Source organism: Oncorhynchus kisutch, linkage group LG11 (assembly GCF_002021735.2).
Source record: "Oncorhynchus kisutch isolate 150728-3 linkage group LG11, Okis_V2, whole genome shotgun sequence".
In the NCBI taxonomy this organism is placed as follows: domain Eukaryota; kingdom Metazoa; phylum Chordata; class Actinopteri; order Salmoniformes; family Salmonidae; genus Oncorhynchus; species Oncorhynchus kisutch.
The window spans coordinates 62,502,912-62,527,201 of NC_034184.2; the positions used below are offsets into that span (position 1 = coordinate 62,502,912).

At 47.5% G+C, this 24,290-nt stretch overlaps 1 protein-coding gene across 3 annotated transcripts in view; it reads left to right on the forward strand.

Moving 5' to 3' along the window:
• LOC109899441 (transcriptional activator GLI3-like) overlaps positions 1-24,290 on the forward strand; it is a 141,199-nt gene that overhangs the window by 38,590 nt on the left and 78,319 nt on the right. For all 3 annotated transcript variants that reach the window (XM_031836079.1, XM_031836078.1, XM_031836080.1), the window contains exon 3: positions 14,887-15,156. In XM_031836079.1, coding sequence (XP_031691939.1) covers positions 14,887-15,156 — 270 coding nt within the window. The remainder of the gene's footprint in view (positions 1-14,886; positions 15,157-24,290) is intronic.

Consider the following 24,290-nt stretch of genomic DNA (forward strand, 5'->3'; position numbering starts at 1 on the left):
GACTGGGAAGAAACTCCACTGCTTCCACATAGCCTCTCGCACTGCCTTTAGCAGTACTCAACTGTAGCATGCCGAATCTGAATCGCAATACTTTCTCTCTCTCTCTCTATGGCCCTCAGGGGTTAGGGGGAGGTGGAGGTGTTTTGCCCACCTCTCTTATGCCCACTGTCTTGCGGGGATCTGGCAGGAGTGTTTGCTAGGGCTTGGTGTTTCTCAAGATTCTGGTGCTGGCATCATGTAGTGAAGTCGTTCAATATAGGTCACCTTCTTTCATATGTCTACCGAAAAGGGAGTGGAAGCAAACACATTTGGTATTGGTCATTTTATTAATTCAGCCGGTAGTATTATATTGCAGTATAATCTGTCAGTATAGTTTGTATGAACCTTTAAAATACTGTCCATGGAGCTCCTGGGGACCTTTTCAGTGAAATGGTGAAAGCCGTGAAGGCCTATGAAGTCAGGGGTCAACAAGGTCAGGAGCATGAACCTTAACCAATGAACATCCTCAATACTCACAGAGGGGGATCAGCCTGGCCTGTCTGTGCAGGAGGTCGGAGGAGGTGGATAGCAGTCTCCCCCTAACTACTGACACTGGATCAGATATTCTGTCCCTTCAACGGTTATGGTTTTGGAAAGGAAGTAGGATAATCTGATCCTAGACCTGTTGTTAAGAACAACTTTCTACCTAGACCCGTCTGTGAAGAGCGAGACAAACAGACGGGCCGGCGGACGGGAAGCCAGTCAGGGGCCTCGTAAAGACATAAAGTAGTAAAGTAGGAAAACAGTATTATTCTGCCACTGTGTCCATTTGTCGGTAGGCATCAGTGACCTCCCTCCTACGGAGAGGAACAAAGCAGGAGTGTCCTGACCCTGCCAGCAGAATGTATTGGTCCGTGTCCCTCTTCACTCTTTCTTTCTTCTCTCTCATTCTTTTTCTTGTTCCCTCGCTCGCGCCTGCTTACCTCTGCTGGATGAGAGCGATAGAGGGGGATGTGAGGCTTGGAGAGAGACAGTAACTAGTGTGTGTGTGTGTGTGTGTGTGTGTGTGTGTGTGTGTGTGTGTGTGTGTGTGTGTGTGTGTGTGTGTGTGTGTGTGTGTGTGTGTGTGTGTGTGTGTGTGTGTGTGTGTGTGTGTGTGAACCATTTAATATGGCACAGCGGTCTAAGGCACTGCATCTCAGTGCTAGAGGCATCACTACAGACCCTGGTTCGATTCCAGACTGTATCACAATCGGCCGTGATTGGGAGTCCCATAGGGCGGCGCACAATTGGCCCAGCGTCGTACGGGTTAGTGTTTAGCCGGGTTAGGCCATCATTGTAAATAGGCTTGCCTATTTAAATAAAGGTGAAATAAATTTACAAAAAATTAAAAGTCTTGTGTTTCAGGGAGAGGGTGTGTTATGCTGCATGTGAACTTTGGTGAGACAGTGTTTTGGTGTCTGTGAATGACTTGTCTGTTGACCAGAGTGTGTGCTGGTATATGTATGATTGAGTGCATATGTGTGTATAAGTTGGCATTTGTTTTCAAAAACATCTGTATGTAAAACTTGTCCATTTACCCCGGATCAAGATGCATGAAAATGAATCAAGACGTGATCTTAGGTTTCAGGTTTGAAGGGTAGAGAGGGAGGGAAGAGGGCACCATGTGCTAGTTTGCACCCTAAACCCTGTAATCTCTCCCCTCTGACCTCCCCGTCCCCCTGCCTCCCCCGTCTCCCCCTCTCCTCCTCTCCCTCCCCCTCTCCGCCCCCACTCTCTCCCCTCGCAGTGCGAAAAAAGGAGCCAGGATCAAAGAAAGTAAAACCATGGCAGTGATTTCTGGTGATTGATTAGAAGCAGAGGAGGTTGAGAAGCGCCTTTTCTTCCCACTGGCTCGTCGGCTGTGTGCGCACCCTCCCAGGGCCCTCGTAAATAGCTCAGGTTTTCAAGTGTGAAGACAACTGCCGCGATTGGCAGCCAGTTCCAAGAAATACCAAGTAACGACATCCATGTTGGAACGAGCTCCACGCTCAGGTTGTTTCAAGTTTTGGATGTGCCTGTTGGAAGGCGGTGGAACCCAGGAAGGAGAGGAATGGAGAGAAGAGGTGAGGGAGTGATTTTCAAAAAAGGAAGGCACGTGGAGAATTGGACTCAGATGTGTAGCGAAAACAGGGGGGTTGGAAAAGAGAAGAAGAAACGTCTGACTGTCTGGGAGGACTGAACTCACGGCTGTTGCTTACAGCAGAGGGGCGGGCAGTTTGAACTTGAGCAAGGCCCTTCTCATGTTAATCAATGGCATAGCTGTCTCTTACCATCTCCTCCCCCTCGGTCCTAACACAAGCCAATCCAATGCCCCGGGCCACTGACAACTGAACGGCCCTCTAAAGGCATGTTAAAGGGCCGTGCCTATTCAATGTTATTGAGATAAATATGGGAGCAAGCAAGCGCGCACACAGGCACACACACACACACACACACACACACACACACACACACACACACACACACACACACACACACACACACACACACACACACACACACAGATTGTATCTGAGGGCTACTTTTCTGTCCTCTCTCTCTCTCTCTCTCTCTCTCTCTCTCTCTCTCTCTCTCTCTCTCTCTCTCTCTCTCTCGCTCTCGCTCTCTCTGTGTCTCACCTGAAGCTGTGAGCCTAATGATGTTGAGAGTTTGGGCCTCGCAGCGACAGCTCCAGTCCAGGGGAGACGTGTCTCATGTCAGACAGAGAGAAAGGGGGACATCACTGGAGTCAAGCAGGAAACTACTGGAGCAACTGTCACTAGATGGCATTACGTTTTATCAATGACCCTTACAGAGTAATTGAACACAATCTGGAATGAAATATTATTAGGTGTCGGAAGTTAATAGATGATTTAATATTATCTACAGTACAGTACCATGGTGTGTACAGTAGAGCACACAGTCATTAATTCACACATGCATGCGTAATTACGCACGCACATGCAAGTAGTTACACTGGCAGATACACACATCCTTATGGAAAAACCACATGATTTCACGTGTGGAAAAAAAAATCATATTTTTTGGGGAACACTTCACATGTGATGATATTTCACATGAAGTTTCACATGTGGATTTCCACGTGGGATCACATAACTATTTGCAGATGTTGAGCTGAAATGTTCACATTTGAAAACAAAAGAGACACGTGAGGCCATATGTTCACACTATTCCATATACTGTAGAGTTCACATGTTAACCCCACCTTTTTTACATGTTCGGAGAACAACATGTTTTCACCTCACATATGAATTGCAGATTCACATGTGGAATTTGTATTGCAAATATTTGTAAATCAATTTTGCACTTTCACCTGAAAAACATTAAAATGTTGTCACGTGTAGTTTCATGGTGTCACATGTTGAATTTTTTGCATACCCATGTTGTCACATTTATTTCACATCAGATCATGTTTTCACATGTTATCACATCAACTTCAAATAAGATCACATGTGAACAGATGACATCACATGTGATCACATGACATCACAGGTGATCACGTGAAATACATGTGGTTTTTCCATAAGGGCGCACGCACACACACACACACACACACACACTCCGGGGGCAGCTGAAGGAGGATGGGCCTCCTCTGCTTATTAACTGTTTGGCCTCATGACTTCATCTGTGGTGCTGTCAGAGCGGAGTAGAGGAAGCGAAGAGAGATGGACCACGTTTTCCCAGCCCTGGCAGCAACGCTGGCTCAATGGGTTCTTTGTTCTGGTCTGGCTCTAGACCAGCTCAGTATGGGGCTACGGCATAGGAGGAGAGGGGGAGGGAGGAAGGGAGGGAGAGGGGGGAGAAAGGAGGTGGAGAGGGAAGAGGGGATGGAGAGAGGAAGGAGATGGGATGGGGGAGAAAATATCTAGGGGTGTACAATACAATACGTATAGGACAGTATGTACAGTTTGCAAAAGTTTCAAAACCAACTAGCCTAATGAGGAGCTCCTATCCTTACAGTGTTGGTCCATTATGTAAAGCACATGTACGTCCAAACATCCCAATAGTCCCTTTCCACCATGTTACACTGATTATTCCCTCTCTGTGTTCAAGTCATGATCATGTAAACCATAACAGAGCTTAAGACAAAGCTGTTTTCCTTAGGGGGAATAAAATTGAGAAGTGTAATGTGTCGTTCGGTCATCCCAGCTGTGTGTGTGTGGAATGTTGGGATTAATGGGAATTTAATAGGTTGATTAAAGATGAGGGGAGTTTGATGGCAGAAACATCTCTGGGGCGATGGCAAGGAGGAGGAGGATTCCACAGGCCGGAGTGACAGGATAGGTCACAGAGGAGTCAACCTCATTACTGAGAAGGGACAGCAACAGGAGGCAATACTCCCAGAAAGAGTGGGAGGGAGAGAAAGGGCAGTGGGACATTGAGAATGAGTGTGACATGGAGAGAGGAACGTTTTAGGGAGAACGGGGAGAGAGTGATAGAACAAAGTGGTGATAAGAAAGTGACAGAGAAGTAGAAGACAAATCTGAGAAAGGAGGGATAGTCATTGAGGTTGACGGACCTTAACCTCTCCCTTCTCTCTTCTCCTCTCAGCACTCTAACTCTTTCATATCTCTCTCTTTCTTTCATATCCCTCTCTCTCTCTCTCTCTCTCTCTCTCTCTCTCTCTCTGATTAGAATAGTCTTGTTTACCTACTATTGTGTGACTCCATCAGTTTTGGATATTTCCAAGACAAACCTTACAGCATTTAGTAATTGTCGAAGCTTTACAAAGAAACATCTCTCTCATTCTCCGTCTCTAGCATGGTGGCCTGGCTTTGACTAAGTTAGCTATCTAATCATAGGGAGAAAGATTGTTCTTTTTTTCCTCTAGCCACCTTCTCCGCCTCCCACCTCTCCTCAGCTCCAGACTGTGGTTGAGTCTGATCCTTTAATCTCTAAGGCTTCTATGGCTGCCTGCGACAGTGTAATGATGGGGTCCGCGCTTCACATAGGTGTTTTGGGGGGCTGAATTACGTGCTGTTTACGGAGTGGTCACTCCCTCCTAGGGGTTGTTCCACCTCAAAAGGCTGAAGAAAGAGGAACTTGACACCCACCACTTCAAGATTATTCTGAAATAGTTTCTGTTGTTTGAAACAGATAAGAATGGCATTCCTGCAACATTATTTTGTTGAAATATAATTTGAGTTTAAGCTAATTGATTGCATCCAAAATCCATATGAAGTGCGAAAACCATTTCTTTAGATGTCTTACACACTGTTACAAAAAAGTTTGTTCCAAATCGGATGTTAGCTACTCAAGTATCCTATAAATTAAAATGGTCAATTCAGGTGCAATCAATTAGCTTAATTTCTCAGTTTCCATCTACAGAAACAAGTTCAGAACCATCTGAGGTGGTGGGTGTCATGACTTGCTGAAATGACATGGAATGACCCCTAGATCACAGGAGGGGAAAATTACCCGGAGTTGGTGGTAGAAGTTATCCAAATCTGCTCTATAATGAGGGCTGTGTGGAGTAAAATGAAGACTGATACCTTTGTAAAAGGATTCATTGTTGCCTGTGATTTGTCGACGCGGAGACTTTGACGGAAAGAAGCCAAGTCTTGAGCTGTCAGGAAAAGTGAGGAAAAATGGCATGGTAAGTCAACTGATGACTTTCAAATGATTATCGTGTCAAGGTAGAGAATGTCGATTTACCTCGAAGCGGGTTTTCTTTCTTCCATTTTTTTTCTTTCTGACATCAGGTGACTGGATGTGTTCAGAGTGTTCAGAGCCCCTGATTGCCGGGTTGGGTTGTTTTTATGGCTTTGGGCAAGCGGTACAGAAATCTGTTTGGTCGTGTTATTTTTTATGACGTTTGGCATGTAGTTTGGAATTCTGATTCTCATGCTCTCCCTGTAAAAAGAGCCCGTATGTCTGAATGCGGCGGGCGAGAAATGGTAAGCGTTAACAGCTGCCGCATCAAAGGCGCTCGGGCATGTTGTGCGTTTAACCCAAATCCGTCACACTCGCACAAAGCCCCTGATTCAACCTGTAATGTAGACATTGAACAGAGAGCGTCAAGACCACAACCAATGAGAGGTTACAGCCTCGAATGAACTCTTAACACCTCTCCTCCACATGGCAGGTCAGAGGTCAGCGAAGCTCGCACCTGATTGGTTCCCTGGAATGGTTACTGGGGGTGAGAGGTCATTTGTGTGTAGAATTTATTTTCATTTCGCAAAATTATGCCTGAAAGTGCAAAAAATGGCTACTGGAAACTATTACAAAACCTCCATGTCTCTGTGGAAATTGCTGAATCTACTTCAAACACTTTGATTCGACCTCTACACTGTTGGTTGAGCTGTTAAGCAGGTAGTTACAGCCAGAATAGATCAACAGCTAACTAAGTGAGTACCGGCCAGGGCAAGGGACTGATCCATACATTGGATTTAACATCAGAAGAACCCTAATCACCATGGCCACTGAGCTGGGGAGAGGGAGAGAGGGACAGGGAGAAGAACCAAGCGATGGATGTTCCACTCAGAGCCTGAGACATTTACCAGTCATTGATAAACTGCTTAGCAGCGGGCAAATTAATGAATCCACCATCCACTCGGCCTGACACAGAGAGGGAGAGGGTGTGGGGGGGGGGTTGGATGTGGGGGGGTTGGATGTAGGGGAGGAGGGCAGCAGAGGACCGAAGGGGAGGGGGGGGGGGATGAGGGAGGTAATCCGGTTCCAGCTAAACGGCTGATCCCTCTCATTCCTCAGATATCAAATGTCAAAAGTTAAATTAGCCTGCTAGCCTCAGATAGGAGTTAACATGCTTTTAAATGGGGCAGGGGGTGGAGGGGGAGGGAGGATGCGGGCGATTCTATCCCCCTCTGGGACGGCAGCGGGCAGGTGCCTTTGAAGTGTCTAATTATCCCTCTGACTAGTAAGCACTGGCTAACTGTCTTAATGGAGCCTGCTCTGTCTGATCTCCTCGCATGTATTCAGACACACACACACACACACCATCCATCGCAATGTGTTAGAAAAGCAGCTCTGAGAGGCAGCCATGAAAAAAACTCTTCATAAAGTTTGTAGAAACTATAGTGAGATAAATGTATTATGTCTTTTAATAATTCTGTATCGTTAGGTGAGAATTCACCACAGTGACAGTTGGACCTAATTCACTATAACTATTTTTTATTTCGCTCTAACTGTTGGTTGGCACTTCCCCACCTCCTTGCTTTGGCTGGGTGTCCATGTTCTCTTGGCGAGCGCCTCCTAATCTGAGTGCCACAGGCCCCGTCCGGATCACAGTGGCGTCAGAAGTGGGATTCCAATGCTCCGGCCCAGTGGAAAGCTGGCCTAGTCCGGCCTGGTGGGCTGGGAGCCATGCCTGAATCCACCCTCTACCCTAACAGACCCAGTTAGCAGCCCGTCCAGTCCAGTCACACTTCTGTCATAGCTGTACGATATCACAGTCATATTATATTGTGGTGGAAGACTGGAGGTCAATAACGATAACAGACAAGGTTGTCGGATGCTGACGACCTTGTTAGTTGAATATGAAGCCATGTCAATGCTGGTCAGACTTCGTTATTGCGTTTGTAGTTTCGAGCACTGAGCAAATGCATCTCCTCGGTTTGATTCTTAAAAGAGTATATGAGTCAGGGTGCCCTTTGAGTGAAATTCTTAAAAATTCAAAAAAGGCATGGACTCATCACTGTTCTTTTTGGCCAGTGTAGCTCTGCTCCTTCACAATGTGCTCCTGATGAAATAGCCTGGGGGTGGGGGGGGGGGGGGGTTGTAGAGAGTGGTTCTGGCCCTACGGATGGCTTGCATCCGGCCCCTGTTGTATGAAAGGTAGTCAGTAGGGATTGGAGTGGGGGTGAGGCACGGCCCTGCTGTGAGGCTGATTTGAGGTGAGCAGGGAGAGCAGAGAGACACGGGAAGGGGCAAAGAAGCCTAGATTTCTTTTGATTCCTCTCCCCTCTAGGCTATGGGCTGGGACTGAGAGCCAGGGGCCCCTGGTAGGGTCCCAGCAGAGCCCCAGCGGCGGAGTGAGGGGTGTGGGACTCCGGGCCGGGGAGATGGGGTCTGGGGATGCCGAGGAGAGGGGGCGGTGTGCAGCCGAGCCAAATTGAGACGTGGGAGCCGTCGAAATTAGCCTAGATGATTATCGAGGAGAGCAGTAGTCGGGCTGTGGGGGGAAATCAGGAATCTTCCCGACCTGCCCACCGCTTCTCACTGCAATTACTCTAAGCATCACTCACAGCAGCTGTATTTACATAATGCGCCACTATGGGACCACTCTGCAGAGGGGAAATAAGACAAGGGCGGAAAGTTACTGACAATGAATTCAGGCGTGTTGCGCCACAGCTAACCTTTTAGTGCTTTTTTATTTACATTTTATAGATTGGTGACGGTCTACTTTTCTCGCTTGTTATCCTGAATATAAATATGATCCAAATCATGTAATTCCACAGCTATTGCGTTGGTGATTGATAAATGGGAAGAGGGCCAATAGTTGACTGTCCAAGATGCTACAGGTCATGACGTGTGAGGTTAAGCACGCAGGATCCCCTGAGATGTTGTGCCCGTGTCGTGACGTTCTACGAAGAGTTTCTTGACACGTCTCCCATGTCACTGTAAACAGACATTGGAAAAAGCTCCATTAAGACTCAGTCACCTTCAACAGAATACACAACTGAACTCTGTTGTGGGAGATACCACTGAAGCTCCCTCAGCGGGGGGTTAAAAGAAAACATTCTGGCAAAACCTGCATCCTATGGGACCGGCAGCCAAAAAGTTGATCGGACAAATACCCCACACAATTGCACTAATCTTCCCCGTTCTCTTCTCTTGTTGTGTTTGCGATTCCTCCTCTTGGTGGAGTTTGAAGGTTCTCTCTCTGTCTCTTCTTTCAGCCTGCGCTGCTAATCGTGAGTGATTCCCTCTCTCTATAGCGCAGGTGCCATGTACAGCGAGCTCTTCCTAAGCCGCTTGGAGAGGTAGCTGCTACGCTCTTATTAAACTCTAGCCAGCCGCTGAAATGTTTGCCTCCCTCTCATTGTTAATTGGGCAGTCTTCAGTCTTTTTTCGCGGGAGTTGATTTGCAAGAGAAAGAAAGAAGACGGAAAGAGAGATTATCGCACAGGAGGAGAGGAGCTTTGAAGAAGTGTTTTGTGTTTTCCTCCACTCCTCTTCTCATCTTTTCCCCCCCTTTTTGTCGGGTTCCTCAGCCAAACCCCCATCACCGTGCCACAGACAACACGGCTTGCAAATGTTCGCAGGTGGAGGAGAATGGTTGTTGTGTCGCTGGCGCTCGTTCAGAGGCAAACGACACCTCCTCGATGGGAAAGGTTTCGCACAACAAAGCCAGTTCGGGGGTAGAATGTGCAAGACTGATGAAAATGCCCCTTTGTGTTCCTCTGACTGAAACACATGTAGTAGCTTAAGGCAGCGAAGACTCCTACATGGTGCTGGCTGTAGAGTACCAAATCAAATGTCTGAGAGGCAGGAGCAGATTGGCACTCCGACCCTTGTTCTACACAACGGCTGCCTTTGAGAAACACCAACTCCCTCCGAAGCAGAGGCTTTTTGTCTTCGCTCCCTCTCATTACTTTGAATCAGCCAGGCACCCTTAACTTCAGCTCCCTTGTCCCAGGGCCCAACTCTCTCTATCTCTCTCTCATTCTCTTTCCCCCTCCTCTAAGGAATTGGCTCCACTCCATTCCTCATTATCTCTTTTATATTTTCATTTTGTCATTTGTTGTATTCGTTCCCTCCTCCTCCCCCCCCCCCCCCTTCCATTAAAGGCCCTCTCCTCCCCTGCTCAGGCATGAGGGCTTTCTCTGAAGGTATCCAGAGAATAGTTTTTACAATGGAAGACCCCAACATAAAAAGGGGAAAAACCAGGGCATTAGGACTTAATGAGCGGCTGGCTGGGCGAGAAAGAGAGATAGAGAGTGAGAGAGAGAAAGTGAGAAAGAAAGAGACACTGAGAGAAAGTGAGATAGAAAAAGAAAGAATGAGAGGGGGAAAAAAGATAAGGTGGGATAGAGAGAGAGAGAGTCACTAGAGAGTGATGGATAGGAGAGAAGAGAGGAGGAAAGGAGAGAGAATGCCAGGGAGAGAGGATGGAGAGAGCATAGGCTCCATTATAGTGGCAGAGAACTCCTGAAATACTAGAGCCGGGCGTGCACTCTGATCAGGACTGCAGTGAGCACAATTACCTTCTTTTCAAATCCTTCAGTGACACTGCGGGAGGAAGGAGGACTTTGAAACTTGAAAGGCAGGAGCTCGCTTTCAACCTCAAACGCGAGCAGGAAAGGGCTCTGAAATTTGTTCAGTGCTCCCCATCCACCATTAGCTTGTTTCTTCCTCTCGCCTGCAGGCATTTAAGCAGTTTTTGAAAAGATGTTAAGAAATTCAATCACCATAGAGAGTCCTGGATAGGTCTTTTTTTTCTTTTTTTGTGTGTGAGGCATGCTTCCCCTTGGTCCACCGAGGACCGGCCTCCTGCTTTGTGTTGTGGGTGAATGGACTTGTGAACCGGTGGAGGAGAGGAGGACGGGATGGGGGCAACCATGGGAAAAAGGGAGGGAATAAAAGAGGAATGAAAAATGAGGGAGGGAAGAAAGAGAAAAAGCCAAGAGGGTCTGTTTGAGGCTGATGGTGTTCAGGGTTGGAGAGGTGCTCCTGAAGTTCAGGCTTTTCAAAGTGTTTGCAGACACCTGAGTCCTCCACATCAGAGGCAGAGTACGCTGCACAGCCACAATGGATGAGAACACTGACTATAAAGCCTCCAGCTATCCAACGCAATACACTATAAAACACCATTGGACATACATTAGACCAAAAAATACATATTATAATCATTATCAGTAAACTGCACCTATGAAGCTCAAGAGGGTTCAAGTATAGTCAAGTAAAATATAAGCAAGTTTTCCAGACGTTTAGGTTGGATGACATGTGACCGGGATAAAAAATTGAAATGGGGATAGGACTGGGCCTTGGGGATCCCTCCTATTTCAGTTTCACCATTCAAGTTTTAGTTCTTGACCTTCTGCTGCCCAGTATTTGTTTAACCTTTTAAAGTGCTATACACTGAAATAATGAACCCATTTTAGGTAGTATACACTGAAATAATGAACCCATTAAAGGTGGCATACACTGAAATAATGAAACCATTAAAGGTGGAATACATTGAAATAATGACTCATTACAGGTGGTATTCAGTGAAATAATGAACCCATTTAAGGTAGTACACACTGAAATAATGAACCCATTTAAGGTGGTATTCACTGAAATAATGAACCCTTTTAAGGTAGTACACACTGACATAATGATCCTATGTAAGGTAGAATACACTGAAATAATGAAGCCATTTCAGGTGGTATACACTGAAATAATTAACCTATTTAAGGTAGTATACACTGAAATAATGAACCCATTTAAGGTGGTATACACTGAAATAATTAACCCATTTAAGGTAGTATACACTGATATAACGAACCCATTTAAGGTGGTATACACTGAAATAATGAACCCTTTTAAGGTAGTATACACTGAAATAATGAACCCATTTAAGGTGGTATACACTGAAATAATGAACCCATTTAAGGTGATATACACTGAAATAATGAAACCATTTAAGGTGGTATACACTGAAATAATGAACCCATTTAAGGTGGTATACACTGAAATAATGAACCCATTTAAGGTGGTATACACTGAAATAATGAACCCATTTAAGGTGGTATACACTGAAATAATGAACCCATTTAAGGTGGTATATGGCAGAATGACAGTTCACCATGGTGACGTGGAGGGGAGAGGAATGTTGGAGTGACAATAGTTTGATTTAAATATTAGCTGCTTGACCTCTCCGAGACATAAGTGAGTAGGGCTGGAGTTCACTGAGAGGGAAAGAGAGAGGGAGGGGGAGGGAGGGAGGGAGAGAAAGAAAGACACCCACCCAAATGGGGGAAAGGGGAAGAAGCCAAAGAGAGACACAGGAACGTAGTGTAATAATATCTTTGGGAATAATTACCAAAATATTTTGTCTCCAGAAAGAGTTCATAGACGGTGTTAGCTGCATGGGCTTGTGGGAGTTTGACTTCACTTCCAAATGTTCAAACGTTATTACTACAAGCACATTGTGTATGTCAAGTCTATGGAGCAAATACATAAATAAACTAGACCAAGAATTAGAAACTTCTCCTGGTCTACCATAAGATATTATTCCCGGGCCTCAACTCTGTGTTCGCTGGATCAGTATTCAGTACATACAGGCCCACACTCCTCTCAGCAGCATAACCCTGTCCTTTGCTCTAGTTGCTCCCAGCACAGTTTACAGTCCCCACTTTCTTCCTCAAATCCAATCCATGCGAGAAGATGAACCCCGAGTCTGAAATCCCTTTATGTTAATATTGCGCTTTGCAAGAGCAGACCCTATTAATCCAGCTTTAACAGCATAAGTGCCATTATTCCCTTAATAAGATCAGGGGCTGTGCAGTATAGGATTAAATACTTATATCATAACTGACACTATAATTTCCTGCGGAGGAGAGCATGAGCCTCTGCTCTCTTGCTGGTTTGTCAGTTCTGTGTTAAGTCTCGTGGAATTTGCTACTCCCGAGCGCTGAGGCACCAGTCGGGCTGCATGGCTGGGCCCTTACACAGGTAATGGACGTGGGAGAGTGAGAGGGGGTCTCTCGTTCTCTCTCTCCTTCACTCTCCTCTCGACCCATCTCTCTCTCCGACTCGGGGTAGCGCTCTTTAATCTAGCCCTCTCCTCTGCACTCAATTGGCTTTTGGAGGGCTGCAATTCTCCATCGCCTCCAGTTCATAGGGGGGCCTTACAGTGCTAGGCTGGTAAATGCTACAGAACCTTTGGCGTTGGCATCGCGGCACTCTGTCAGGGCCCTCAGTGAGACGTTAAAAAAGAGAGAGCAACAGGGGGCACCGAATCAACCAGGAACCAGGGCTGGACCAGAGGAGATTTCCCAGCAGCCTCCAATGGATCTGTTGCTCAGTCAAGATAAGGCCAAACTCAGTGGACTCTCTGGATCAGGATGGAGGAATAGGGTGGATTTGAGGCATTTAGGAAGACAGAATTGTATGTGACTGAATCAAACAGGTTTTGCAATAGTTCTGTAGCGCATTCGGCTAGAGCCAGTGTAAAACTTTAGATGAACCAGTGTAAAACTTTAGATGAGCCAGTGTAAAACCTTCGATGAGCCAGTGTAAAACTTTAGATGAGCCAGTGTAAAACCTTAGATGAGCCAGTGTAAACCTTTCGATGAGCCAGTGTAAAACTTTAGATGAACCAGTGTAAAACTTTCGATGAGCCAGTGTAAAACCTTAGATGAGCCAGTGTAAAACTAAAGATCATACAAAACATTAACCTAAGGATGTTAAAATGTAATAATTGATCATAATCATACTCAGATACAGATGATAGGAATAATCTCCTTTTATTTACAATGAAGCTCAACATTCATCATTTCTTGGACACTATTCAAGTGAGTAGGAGTTAGTGTTACATGAAGAGCGCCCAGAGTATGCTCTCTTCAGGGACTACTCAGAACTAGTCTGTACAGTAGCACTCACCAGGTTAGGGACCATGTGACCCCATGAAGGCCAGGGTCAGTGGTCAGGTCAAAGGTACATTCTTTCCAAAGCAGCTCAGCCCTTGAACTCTCTTCACTTTCATCCCCACTAACCTAGCACACCAGGGATAGCTTCTCAGGGGGACTCTGCTTTCCGTCTTTCCATCTCTCCGCTTAGTTTCTCTCCTTCACCTGGAGAGAGAAATAGAGAGAGAAAGAGATTACTCTGGCAGAGAGGGGGTTGTGGAGAAAGAGGGGGGGGGTGATACCATGAGGCCGCTTAATGGGCAGTTTGGAATGCAGGCGGAAAGACCCGGTTGCCTTCTCCATGGGAATCCATTTATTTTTATAAAAGGAACAGACGAGGCTGACTTTAAGATCCGACTTGGGAATCGCTCCCCCTGAATGTGGCTGTGATGCAGGGGGTTCGTTTAGTTGGTGAGAGCACCAGAGATGAGTCCTATTGGCTTGAGCTGTCTTCTGCTTGAGTCCTATTGGCTTGAGCTGTCTTCTGCTTGAGTCCTATTGGCTTGAGCTGTCTTCTGCTTGAGTCCTATTGGCTTGAGCTGTCTTCTGCTTGAGTCCTATTGGCTTGAGCTGTCTTCTGCTTGAGTCCTATTGGCTTGAGCTATCTTCTGCTTGAGTCCTATTGGCTTGAGCTGTCTTCTGCTTGAGTCCTATTGGCTTTAGCTTGTCTTCTGCTTGAGTCCTATTGGCTTTAGCTTGTCTTCTGCTTGAGTCCTATTGGCTTTAGCTTGTCTTCTGCTTGAGTCCTATTGGCTTGAGCTGTCTTCTGCTTGAGTCCTATTGGCTTGAGCTGTCTTCTGCTTGAGTCCTATTGGCTTTAGCTGTCTTCTGCTTGAGTCCTATTGGCTTGAGCTGTCTTCTGCTTGAGTCCTATTGGCTTGAGCTGTCTTCTGCTTGAGAACTCACACGTTCAGCTGGCTTATATGGAGACCAAACCAGCGTGGATTTGCAGGGAAGACCCACTGTGCATACTTGGTTGGTTGCATGTGTACAAAACAAATCCCCTGCCCCTCATAGGAGTACGCTAAATTATCTCATTTGTGTGTGTGTATTCACTCTGAGAGGTAAAGAAATTCCCCTCGACGGTAGCATCCGTAATTCATCTGTTCTAATTCTGCTGACTGTGAAACTACTAACCCTCCACCACCAAAGGCATTCAGAACAGGTTGAGAAGACTTCAGCAGACTTTAGGCTCTGTACAGTAGCTTTAAATGTACAGGGATCAATTATGGTGTATGTACCCTCAATAAGTTAGGACCTTACCCTCTCTCTCCCCCCTGTCCCCTTACAGAGGATGAGAGCTCGGGCACGCCGTACCACCACCACCACCACCACCACCACCACCGTGAGAGGCGCAATGCCATCAGCACCCAGGCCCCCACACCCAGGCCCCCTGGCAGCAAGCTGGGCGAAGAGCCCTCCACCTCCACAGAAGAGCGCCCACCGTTGGTAAAGAAAGAGTTGCACAACTCGCTGCCCCACCTGGTCGACCACGGCCTCCCGTACCGCGGCACGCTGTTCGCCATGGACCCTCGCAACGGATATCTGGACTCCCACTACGGTGAGTACAGACAACGGACCTCAGTTTACAGAGGAGGGGGTTGGATAGGATGTTCCATTTGATTGTTAGAGAATGTTTATGATGCCAAAAGTAGTGGGTACTTGCTTCAGGGTTTTTTGGTCATCAGACAACTTGAATTGTCTCAGTGAGTTACTGAATAGATTGATGGATAATTACATAAAAAAGAAAAAAACTGGGGGTGAGATCAATTATAAGTCAAAAAATGAACTGTGTTTGTGTGTATTTGTGAGTAATATACTGTCATTTGAGTGAGGCGGCAGGCTCAAAGACAACATGCCTGTAGACCCCCCAACACCCTCTGAACAGTGGCACCAATGTTCTGTAGAATAATAGGTAGAAGGCAAGGCTGCTAGTCGCTTGATTAGGCCTGACAGATCAGCTGCTCTCTCTCTCTCTCTCTCTCTCTCTCTCTCTCTCTCTCTCTCTCTCTCTCTCCCTCTCTCTCTCCCTCTCTGGGAAGTTAGTATGTGGAGCATTCAGCACAGCTCCTTAATTCCCTCATTAGGGGCCTGTCTGAGCCCAGTACTCCACTTCCACTCATCAACACACACATCAAAACCCCAACTCTACACTACACTGCATTGCGCAGTCAAACCACACTCACTACCTCCCCTCCTCCTCCTCCCCCTCCTCCTCCCCCTTCTCTCTGACTAGGACGGAGAGACTGTGGGTGAGAGAAAGGGAGAAGAGAGAGAGAGACACAGTATATATAAAGGGAGGAGTGAGCGAGGTACATGAGGTTTGAGGTTATGATAGAAAAATCATAGGAAATAAAATATGAAAGAGAGAGAGAGAGAGACAGAGAGAGAGAGAGCGGGAGAAGGAATAAGAGAAAGGTGCAGTAATAGAATGAAAGAGAGACAGATGAGTGTAGAGCTGGGGGCTGTTTAGGAGGATCATTTCGCCGCCACCATAGCCTGAATGGACGTGGCCTCCAGGATTTGATCGGACGGTTTGTTTACTTTCGATACATTGCCTGCGAATTGGGCCTGACAGAGGGGTTTTAATCCGCAGGACGTAATGAAAAGGTCTCTCTGTCCCTGGCTCTGGCTCCGTTTCTTTACTGTAACTCTATTTATGTAGTTAGTTCATAAGCCTGTGTCTCCTTTGTGCACTGGTGCTTCCATCCACCACAGAGCTACAGTGCTAATCTGAAAGGTTACTTAAAGTCAGGCCCTGGGTCTGTTCATTGGTGTAGTGGACAGGATCCTCGCAAGCAGAACATTACTGTCGATTACAGCCCGGTCTTAGCTCAGCAGGACTGCCACTTTTGATTGCGAGTGTGTGTGTGTGTGTGTGTGTGTGTGTGTGTGTGTGTGTGTGTGTGTGTGTGTGTGTGTGTGTGTGTGTGTGTGTGTGAGCACTGGGGGTGAGCACTTGGGGTAGGGGGTTTAAGCCCACTGAAGCCAAGGGGAACTAGGGGCGAGGGCTTGGGGGGATGGGTGGGTGGGGGTGGTTGGGGGTCACAGTGAGGGGTGGCAGCGCCTCAGGGTCATGCGTAAAAGTCAGAGTCTGAAATGGAGAGTTCAGAAGCAGCAGGAAAAGTCAAAGGGGTCGTAGAGCCTCAAAGGGCTCCATTCTTTCCACTTGGGGGCCTCCTGGGCCGCAGGACAGCAATCAGACCAGGCAGAGGGCAGAGTGGATAGAGAGATGACTGGTGCTATAGGCACCCCCTGTTCTGTGTTCTGTTTTCTCTTCTCTTTTTCTCTCTCTCTCTCTCTCTCTCTCTCTCTCTCTCTCTCTCTCTCTCTCTCTCGCTATCACTCTCTCTCTCTCGCTATCACTCTCTTTCTTGTAATCAGATATTGATAAAAGTATCAATTCCATCCCAATGTTTTAGCATAGACAATTATTTGACCGAATTGAGATGACTAAGTTCTAGTGAAGTTCAGTAGAAAAGTACAACTGGAGTACATGCTGAAATGTGAAGACAGTCGTTTTTTCCTCTGAGGGTGAAGTGTAAAGTAAATGGATGTCCTTGGGACGTGCCCTGACCCTGACTCAGTTCAGAAAGAATTATGACCAGAGGTCAGAGAAGAGAGCAAGCCGGGGGCTGTGTAAAATGGCTTCCTCTGGTACCAGGTGTGGGGAACACGAGGTGTCCCTGAAGGCGCCTGCCGGTCAGCCCGGTCCCATTCTCTCTGATTGGACCCAGGCAAGACCCAGGACCAGGCTCCAGAGCCTCCACCTCAACCCCTCATGGTGCCTTCAGTCTGGGGGTCAGGAAAGGGCGAGGGCCCTAGCCCCTTTGAACACGGAGCCCACCACCACCACTAGCCCCAGAGGTATGAAGTACATTGACCCTGTGCTTGGTTGAACCCCTCCCAAACCTACTTCCACGGTCCACTCCACCAACACCCCCTCTCCCCTGAGGTCTCTGACTGACTGTCACCTCCCTAAATGTATCCCAGGTGTATGTTGCGACTGTGAGGGTGATGGAGAGGGGAGCATGGGTCTTTGTGCTGTGCTTGCAGAGCGCGGGGCGCAGCACGGCCTGGCCACGGCCGACAGCCAGGTAAATGTGATTACTCTTCCCTCCGTTGTACTGTCAGTGCTTAATGTGGCTAAACGCGCCAACACCTGCAAGCCTCAAGCGCACCTGCACTGCCGGGTCGTCATGGTCATAACTGTGGCGGTGATACGAGTTGTGGTGGCTGTTGAGAAGAAGTGGAGGGCGGATATTGGGGGTCGGAGGAGGAGGGGGTGTGGAGTTTGTGTTCTTTTTAGAGGTCGCTGCTTCTCTTTGCAAATCTTTCCTTTTCAAGCAGCCCCTTCTGTGCTCTCTCCCACTCCCCTGTCTGAGGCCTATAAGACTCTGATGTTTGTGTTTACTCTCATCTTTACACCCACTTGCCCACATAAAGGAGGAGGCATTAAGGAAAAATAGGCCCTATTGTGTGCATTAGCTAAATCGCGGTGATGCCTAGCTTCTTAGCCGCTTTTCTTGGGCAAACATAAGGATAAGAGTCCATATCCTGCTTACCACAACACTAATACGTGGGGCTTTCGCCCGGATAAGGAGGAGGAAGGATTGGGGAGGAGGATTAATAAGAAAGAGAGAGAGACTTGTTTAAAAAAAAAAAAAAAAGATTTCTGTATTGTGAGAACGTGTGTATTGTGAGGACGTTAGCGCGGCGGGCTGCGGCGCTAGCGACATCTGTTTACACCGTGGGCTGATTAGCGGGTCAGTGGTCCTCAGCAACAGTGGAACACTTGCTGGAGATCCGTCCGTCGTCTCCGCTCTCTCCCTCCTCCGGGATCCCTCTTCTTCCTTCAAGTGTTTTGTCTTTTTCTTAAACACTCGTTCGCCCCTTCCTCCTCGGGCCAGTCAAAACAGTTCCCGTTACGGGATCGCGAAAGCGCATCCTCTTCAATGGGCGGCTTTCTTATGTTTCTTACCAATCCAAACAGTATTGAAACATCAGAAGATGTTTTGTCAAAGGAAGGCGACTGGGGAGGGAAGGAAAAGCACTAAGCTGTTGAAACAATCCTTAAGCATGTTGGTTGGTTCCTTGACAACCAAGGCTGTTTGGTGGTTGCGTGTGTGTCTGTGATGACACAGTATACGAGGTCATTGTGTGGACCGAGACAGACTCTTATAGCTGAAGTAGAAGAGGGAACATATCAGCGTAATAGTCTGCTGTCTGGAATCAAGATCCATGGCCAAGCACCTCCAGCTGGTAATCCTCACACCAAAGCCTTGTCCATGTCTCACCTCTGAAACCTCTTAGACCAGGGCTTCTAATAGCAAGGTGGAAGTACAGTAGAATTCTATGGCTGGTCTAGTGCGTAGTCTGGATCCCGACAGGCTGTATCCCTGTAATCCTGCTCTTTGTAGCCAAAGCCCTGGCAGAAGTGACCATTACCTTGGATTGTGAAGACCCAGAGCACTGGGAGAGGGGAAGGAGAGCCCAGCCAGCACTCAACCAGACCCAGGGTTTATGCAGTGAGGGTGGGTGGTGGTCTGGTGGTCTGGTGATCTCCAGCACCAGACAGGGGTTAGGTTAACCTCCATGGCTGCTTTGCAGAGGATATTTCAGGTCTACAGGTCCGTAGCACGGCGAGGCGAGACGAAGACTCAGCCCATGTCAGTCTGTCTGCCTCAATATTCAACCACAGCAGCTGACCACTGAAGTGAATGAGCTGGCTGTCACAAAACCCCAACGTGATCTGCACCACAATGGACCAGGCTCTGTACAGTTAATGACTGCATTACTGCACTCTCTGATTCAGAGTCACACATATAGGACATACAGGAACTATAGGAAAGCTTTCCTGGCACAGAAAAAAAGTAATGGAAAAAAATTGAAAAAGTAATTTATAATATTTTTTTCTCTGACAGCCCATTCAAAGAGGCCAACTTTCTGGGTTCCACATCAGGAGTGTTGGCGACACAGGTTCAAGCTCTCCTCCCCACAGACATTAGACTACAGAGGAGCACGGGGGGCGGCAGGGAAGCGTGGGGAGACACGTGCCCGTTTCAAGGGTGATCGAGGGCAAGTCTTTGTGATTGTTTCAATATTGGCTTCTGGAGCGGCGGGCGGTCCTGGTGAAACCCCCTAGTGGGGCACAGGGGGGCAAGAAGGGTGGAGGGGTGAGAGGAACCGGGGGGAGCCCGGGGGCGCCCTGCAGGCGATGGAAAGGAGTCTCTTCAATCCACCACCTTTCATCAAGAAAGAGAACCATGGCCGGGCAGCTCTTGAATTAGCCCCGCAGTCCAACACACCGGGGATAATCGTCCGTGATCCTCTTTTATACAGCTTATTAGAGAAATCTCACGGTGTAAGATCGGCCATATTCTCGCATGCATGTGCCGCTTGTAGGCCGTTTGATGAATGAAGGGGTTAGGCAAAGTTTGAAGTAGTTAAGGAGCCACGTTCGCTCTGAGTGAAGGTCAGACTTTCTTGTGGTTTCTCTTAGTATCTCAGAGCCCAAGAACGTGCGTAAAATTGCATTTTTAACAATGCCAAGATTAATTTGGAGTGGCTGGAAAATAAATAAAAAATATTTAAGAAATGAATATTCAGCATTTCCTGATATCATTCTTGCAACATCTGTCTGTGTTTTGGACCCCGGCGTCGATTGAGGAATGGCTAATCGGTCGGTAGACACACAGCGGCATCACATGTCCAAAACAATAGGCGTGCTTTGAAGTAGCGAAGGCTTAAAAACGAAGACTTGTTATTCGGACTGTCCGCAAGGATACGCCGCCACCAACACCAGCACTAACACCACCAGAAACAACAATAACGCCTCTTCAACCACAGAGACCATAAAGACGTGAGCGCATGTATGGACAACATAGAGGCTCATGGGTCTTTCTCTTCCTCCTCCTGCTGACGTCTTGTGCCTTCCTTTTCTCTCCCTCCTGAAGTGGCAGCAGTGGGATAATCACTCGGTGTGGAGTGGGAGAGTCACACTCAATTCGCGACCGCCTATATGTTTGTTCACTCTATGCAAATCTCACCGCCGGTCTTGTAGAGCAGCGATTCGTGTCCCTTTTCTCATAGCGTTAGCTACAAGATTAGCACCTTTATCCCTTCAACCAACCCCCCCCCACCCCCCGACGCTTCCCTCCCTCCCTCGCTTTCATCTCTCCATCTCTCCCGAGGACGGACTGTACCTATTGTTCTACAGGAGGAGAGGGCTGAGGCATGCTGGGTAATTAACATGTTTCCTCTCAGCTCTGTTACCTCTGTTGAGGCTGGAGCAAATAAGTAGACGACAGTACATCCTCTTGTCTGTACCACAGGGGAGAGACTTACAGAAGAGCGAGACGAGAGAGAGGAGGAGGACAGGAGAGAGGAAGAAAGAGAGAGAGAGAGTCAGTAAGAGAGATGGAAGTGCAAAAACGGGGGTGAGAAGAAGTGCCAGTGAGAAGAGAGTGAGACTGGAGAAGGAGAGAGGAGTGTGGGGGGGGGGGGGGGTGTAACAAAGCAGAAAATGAAGAGAGACATAAAAGAATGGGAGCTCGAGGAGGTCAGGCCCATCATAGGCTTAGTGTTGCCTTCAAAGATGGCTGGGACAGGTGGCAGCTCCAGACAATCTCGCTCTGCAGAGCAGCATCCTCTCAGGAGGAGATAAGGGATTCCTCCGTCCAGCCCTCCCCCTCTCTTTCCTCGTCTCTCTCCCCACCCCTCTCCTCAGCTCGACTCCCCCAGCCGGGGCGGCTTTGATGTGACTCAGTGTGAGCAGGCTGAGCGGTGCGGCTGGGGCCTGTTGGGCCGCTGGGAGCCAGACTCTCTGCCTCTCTGGCCCGGTTCAATCAGCGGGGCTCTCCGGTGCCCGCCACGTTCAGGTCTCATTAAATCACTCCGGCAGGGTTAATCCTCTTTAAGGTTTTACACGGTGCCCCGTTTGTCTGTCAGCCACAGCCACCGAGGCCATAGGGACCCCCAGAGGCGCCACCTGCGTGACAAAAGACAAAAAAATAAAAATCACTGTGACACCAAGTTCTACTCCTCTCTCCTCTCTTCTACCCCGTCCTCGCTCCCCTGTGTACAGTACTGTATGTTCTGCTCTCCTTTTCTTTTCTCTCAGTGCTATCACTCCTTCCCTGCCCCATGTGTGCTCTCTCTCCTCTCTCTCGCCCTCCGTTCCCTTGATAGTACCTAGCTCTGGTTGTAAGTCTTTTAGGATTATTTTGGGGGGAATTTGTTGACAGGGGTGGAGTAAATGGATTACAAGTTATCCTTGTTTTTGGGAGGAGGGAGACGGGAGAGATCAGGCCCTGCTTTGAGTAAGAGACAAAGAGAGAAGGGGGAGAGAGAGGAAGAGAGGAAGAGGGCGAAGAGAGGAAGAGGAAAATATGAGCGAAGGGTAAGAGAGACAGAGATGTCGGCCTATGGGGAGAGAGACAGAGAAAGACCGAAGAGTGCGTGTGAGAGGGAGAAATGAAGAGAGTCAGAGAGTTACAAAGGGAGTGTTGCTGTGCGGCGAGGGAGAGCGAGGGCTGTAATTGGCCGGAGGTGACGACCCCTGTCTGCTCCTGAGACCCGACAGTCATTTGTCTGATTGCTGTGACACTGGGGCTGCGACCAAAATGGTACTCTATCTACTAAATAGGGCCCTACTTATGACCAGAGCCCTGGTCAAAAGTAGTAAACTAAATAGGGAATATGGTGCCATTTGGGACATTTCGTTTCTCTCTGCTGTACACCGCGTGGTGTGACCAAAAAAGGTGCTGTCCCCATAGGAGACATAAATAAAAAGATGAAATAAAGGATTTTCCTATGGGGACAACCGAAGAACCCTCTTGGAGCCCTTTTTTCTAAGAGAGTAGACACTCATAATTGAAAATATGTAGACTGTGTCTGCAACATGCAGGTGCACTACATTAACGAGGTGCACTAAATCAAATTCCTATCAACTTTGGTTTCTTTTTTTATGGGCCTAAAGTATTACATTCTTGAGTCCTGAATCCTAAATATCACGTGTAATAAATGAAGAATTCTGTCCAAGCGAACAACAAATCAACGCATTTACATAACTAGTGAGAGGAATAGATAAAAGTTTAGTTTAGTTACTCGTTTATTTTATTTGCCACTTATGCTATTTCCTACGCTGTCTGTTCTTTCATAACACATGTGGATATCAACTTGAATGCCCCCGGGCCACAGTGACCAGTCACGCTGACCAATGCCTTGTTGAATCCCAACCCTGCTCACTAGCTAGCCTCACTCTGCGTGGGTTAGAATTGAGGTGCCTCTTTCCCCTGCCGTACCAGGTCTGTGTGTTATTAGCCTCACAGTCACTGACTCTCACAGAGTCAGGCAGGGTTACTCTTATACACGCTGTCATGCTGGGTCAGCCCCAATATGACCTGCCGTGGGGCCCACGGTGGAGCTGCACTGTGGAGATATGGGGGGCTATAGGCAGGAGCCAGAACAGGATCCGGCTCAGTTTTGGACTGTTTCCTTCCGGAACCTATTTGGCCGGATTCGTTACCTCTTGTGGCATTAAATATAAATGTCACTTTTTGCAATGTAAAAATTTGAATAAACACAATGAAAACACAACCATCCTGCAGACTCTCATCTCTCCAGCATTGCACTTCCTCATATATTTCCTTATAGAGCCACGCAAACGCTTCTGAAGGAGCTGCAGCACGTCTGATAAATGTAAATAAATTTGCCAAAGTTCGAGTTTTCATTTAAAAAATATATATTTAACCTTTATTTAACTAGGCAAGTCAGTTAACAAGTTCTTATTTACAATGACGGCCTATCCCGACCAAACCCAAACCCGGGCGACGCTGGGCCAATTGTGCGCCGCCCTATGGGACTCCCAATCACGGCTGGTTGTGATACCGCTTGGAATCTAACCAGGGTCTGTAGTGACGCCTCTAGCACTGTGCCATGGTCCGCTGCGCCACTCGGGAGTTACTGCTGTCTGTTCAGAAAGAAATGAAATCATTCAGAATAGCCTACGACACCATGAGAAAGCCTAACATTTTGCCACAGAGGAGAAATAGCTTATTTTAAAAATAGCCTAGCTGTAGTGTGTAACCCAATAACAAGGCATGGCCTGCAGTCGGGAACGCACAGCAAATATGTCAGTGAACAAACAGCATGCAGACAAAACGGGCCTTTCGCCATATTTCAAATAGTTTACAATCGCGGGAAAACACAGGTTGGAAAGCAAATGTCTCCTGCTGAAAAGAGAAGACTCTAATAATCTTTCAGCGGTAGGCTACCAAAATATTTGATCAAATTCCAAATATTGTTTTACAAAGTAAAACGAGAGAGAGAGAGAGAGAGAAGCACATAGCCTCTCTCTCTCTCTCTCTCTCTCTTGCTCTCTCTCTCTCTCTCTCTCTCTCTGTCTCTCTCTCTCTCTCGCTCTCTCGTATGCCATCACCAGCGAGCAAGCTGCTGATCATTGGGTGAGTCAGTGAGACTGAAAAGCATTTTTAGTCCTCCTCATATTGTAGAATAAAATATGTATCCTCACACCTAGGCCTGGGGTATTGATTATGGTCATTGTAGTTAATTACCATGTTTTCTGCGCTAAGCTATGTGGAATATTGGCCTGTTGGAAACTACAACTCATTACTACATCGCACCGTATGGGCTTGATCTGATTTATCTACAGAGAAACTGCACAATGTGCGC